The sequence below is a fragment of the Chaetura pelagica genome, unplaced genomic scaffold, assembly GCF_000747805.2.
Source record: "Chaetura pelagica isolate M959 unplaced genomic scaffold, ChaPel_1.0 scaffold76, whole genome shotgun sequence".
Classification (NCBI taxonomy): Eukaryota; Metazoa; Chordata; class Aves; order Apodiformes; family Apodidae; genus Chaetura; species Chaetura pelagica.
In genome coordinates, this window is record NW_009970723.1 from 6,039,578 (window position 1) to 6,042,622 (window position 3,045).

Consider the following 3,045-nt stretch of genomic DNA (forward strand, 5'->3'; position numbering starts at 1 on the left):
CATTCCTGAAACTCATACTTCTTTTTGACATTTCTAATATTGTTGGTTTATAACACACAGATTAAAGAACACTCCTAGCTGAAAAGAGAGTTTACTTTTTGCTTGGTAACATAAGGGATCAGCTGACCTCCAATTTACAGCACTGTAGAACACACACCATCAGCTTTGTCATCTACTATTTCTTCATACTTACCCAGTCAACCTTACTCTCCAAACATACTTCAGTGCTCCTAGGTAATTCAGTCTGAAAGGGTACCACAGTGGCTGATGCTGATGAAGATAAAACATTCAGAAAAAAATATTTTAAATGGACTCCACATTGTTTATTTTGTGATACATGCCACAGGAAGAGTACTGAAATCCAACTGCAAAGAGCTTATATGGGCACTTACTCACAATTTAATAGCTCTAAATCACCATAGTACAGTAAAAATTTATGTTACTTTGCTTCAGTCCACATCATCACTGGTGTCACTATTTCCATGGCCATAAAAAGTTTCTAACTTAACAAAAGTAATATCTTTAATACTGCAACATCTGGAAGGCACATAGAAACTTAAAAACAAAATATACAAACCTGACATAAATACTACGTTTTTTTTCCTTAGACTTTTTGTTTTAAACTTGTATGAAGGCTAGATAAGTACAGTATGGTGCAGCATATTGTACTTGCAATACAACCTAAAAAATCATATATTTTAAAAATCGTGTTTGTATTTTCAACAGTAGGAGTCCATTAACCCAAAAAATCCAGATTTAATACAGAAGCCTGATTCAGCTTTCTGAAGCCAGGATTTCAGATGCCAAGCTGGAACACCACCACCAAAAAGAATTCTATATAAACCTAATGCAGTTTAAATTCAGATTTTTATCATAGAGATAATGAAGTATGATCAACACATAGAAAGATATCTATACATCACTGTAGTTTGAACAAATGCATTAAAAAAACATATCCAAGTCACCTTAAATGTCTTTATTTCCTTAAAAGCAACTAAAGCTTTGTCAAAGCAAACTGTACATTAATCGTGCTACTCACCTTGTTTAGAAGACAGATGATGCACAGGTCGTGCTGGCTGAAGGGATTTACCAATAAACTTTTTAGTTTCCTTTAACATTTTGAAGCATCACACTTTAAGAAAAGCAGCAGAAATCAATAGAGAGCATTCAGTTTCACACACAGATGTTAAATGAGGAGAGTAGTCTGCCTATGACTCGTTAGTTGCATCTGACAATAAGATACACTATTTTTTTAGCAGCTGGGCAGGAGAAAGAATAATGGCCTAACAGACTTTTTAGCAGATGAAATAATATACCAGATAAAATTTGCATACAGACAGAATCAGACATCTCTCTCATTTCTCCTTCCAATTGAGCTACTGTTTAGCTGCTACAGATACACCAAAAATACGGTGCTAAGCTGAAACTTGTTAAGATGTAAGCAAACTGTCAGTCATAATATCATAATTCATAACATCAGCATCTAAATTCTTCTTTTTCCCATCCTCATCTCCCTTGCCAACTGGAAGATTTCATTATTTGAAGGAACTTCTGTATTTTCTCTAAGAGATTTTACTAGACAAAGGAATAATTGTTGTAACAAAACAATTCAAAGGAAACTATCATTACTTCAAGTGTTAAAACTACAGTGTTTATTATCCAATTCCAGTACGGAACAGGAAAAGATAACTTAGGCTATATTAAACTATGATCCAGTATCACTCCCCAGTTTAGTTGGCCATTGCATTATAGAAAAAAAAATAAATCTGATTATTTACTACATTACCATCTTTTGAACTTCAACACTGAAACTTAACTTTATTAGAGTAACAATTTCCCAGCACAGCCAATTGTTAAATAGTTACTTACTGAATTAAAAGAGTTTAGTTAAAGTTAGGAAGAAAGTTTTGGTTTGATTCCCTGGCTTTCCTACCTTCTCAACTTAAAAAAGAAAGATTTGAAAGATGTAGCCAAAAACAACAATGAAAATTCCTGCAAGTGAATGAACCGAGACTACCAACATGGGTATTTAATTTTATCCAGATTAGGAATGCTTTTTTAAACCAAAATTATACTAGATACTACATTTTGGCATAAAGCAATGCAGAAAGAGATCTGCATCAGAAGATTAAAACCAGCAACGTTTCCCCTATACCCTGATCACAAATGATATGCAGACTTTCTTTAAAAACAGGAAGAACTGCTTAAGAGGTTGGCTAGCTCCTAGAATGTAGCATGCCTGTATTATTTAAAGTATTTTCCTGTCAATGAAAGCAAGATGACCTGCAGTGATGGCAAAACAACCCATTTTCCCCCCCCTCTATCCTCCAAGATTCCATGAGGAAGATGCCTAAGAAACCCCATACTCCTAAAGAAAGAAAAACAGAAGAGAGTATGAGAGAAAGAGGGGAGCTTGGCCAAGACTGAAATCAAGTACAGCATTTATCAGTTTGATTTCCTCCTTTAAGTTGAAAGTAGAGACAAGATAAAAGATCTCCAGAAAGTTATCCAGCCCAGTCTTCTGGATTAGTCAGTGTTCTAGCTGACTAGCAACAGGAAAAGTAGAACAGCTGAGGAACAAAATCTGTCCAGCACAGATTACTGCTGCAGGGGCACCTCCTGCACCCCAAGGCCTCTGCCCTCCCTCACAAACACGCATTGCTTCTCAGGAGTTACTCCGACTGGTGATCCACCCAGCCGAGAGGAGGCCTCTGCAGTAGCAATCAGGCCCAGCAGGATTTCCACATCATCTTTCTTTTTCAGCATCTTATCAAGTCTGAGGTTCACAAGAGACAGCTTATGAGGGCCCATCAGAAAAGTGCTCTGGAAGCCTCTTTCCTGAAGATGTAAAAGAGAATTAACAATATTTTTTTTGTGAACAAAAAAAAAAGCCCTCGTGCAGCAGCCCCATGAGTAACCAGAAACTGATCATGTCCCCTTGCCCAAAGAAGTTCCGCACTGTTCCTGTCAGAGCCCCCGGACCACAACCCACAGGAAAACAAAGCCGCTCTCCTCCAGCCTCACAGGAGCCGCCTCCCCCCTACC

At 37.2% G+C, this 3,045-nt stretch overlaps 1 protein-coding gene across 1 annotated transcript in view; it reads right to left on the minus strand.

The window, feature by feature from the left end:
* LOC104396642 (chromosome unknown open reading frame, human C8orf88) overlaps nucleotides 1-3,045 on the minus strand; it is a 13,743-nt gene that overhangs the window by 9,167 nt on the left and 1,531 nt on the right. The window contains exons 2-4 of the mRNA XM_010006499.1: nucleotides 2,677-2,838; nucleotides 1,040-1,109; nucleotides 194-270 (exon numbers count right to left, since the gene is read on the minus strand). Coding sequence (XP_010004801.1) covers nucleotides 194-270; nucleotides 1,040-1,109; nucleotides 2,677-2,838 — 309 coding nt within the window. The remainder of the gene's footprint in view (nucleotides 1-193; nucleotides 271-1,039; nucleotides 1,110-2,676; nucleotides 2,839-3,045) is intronic.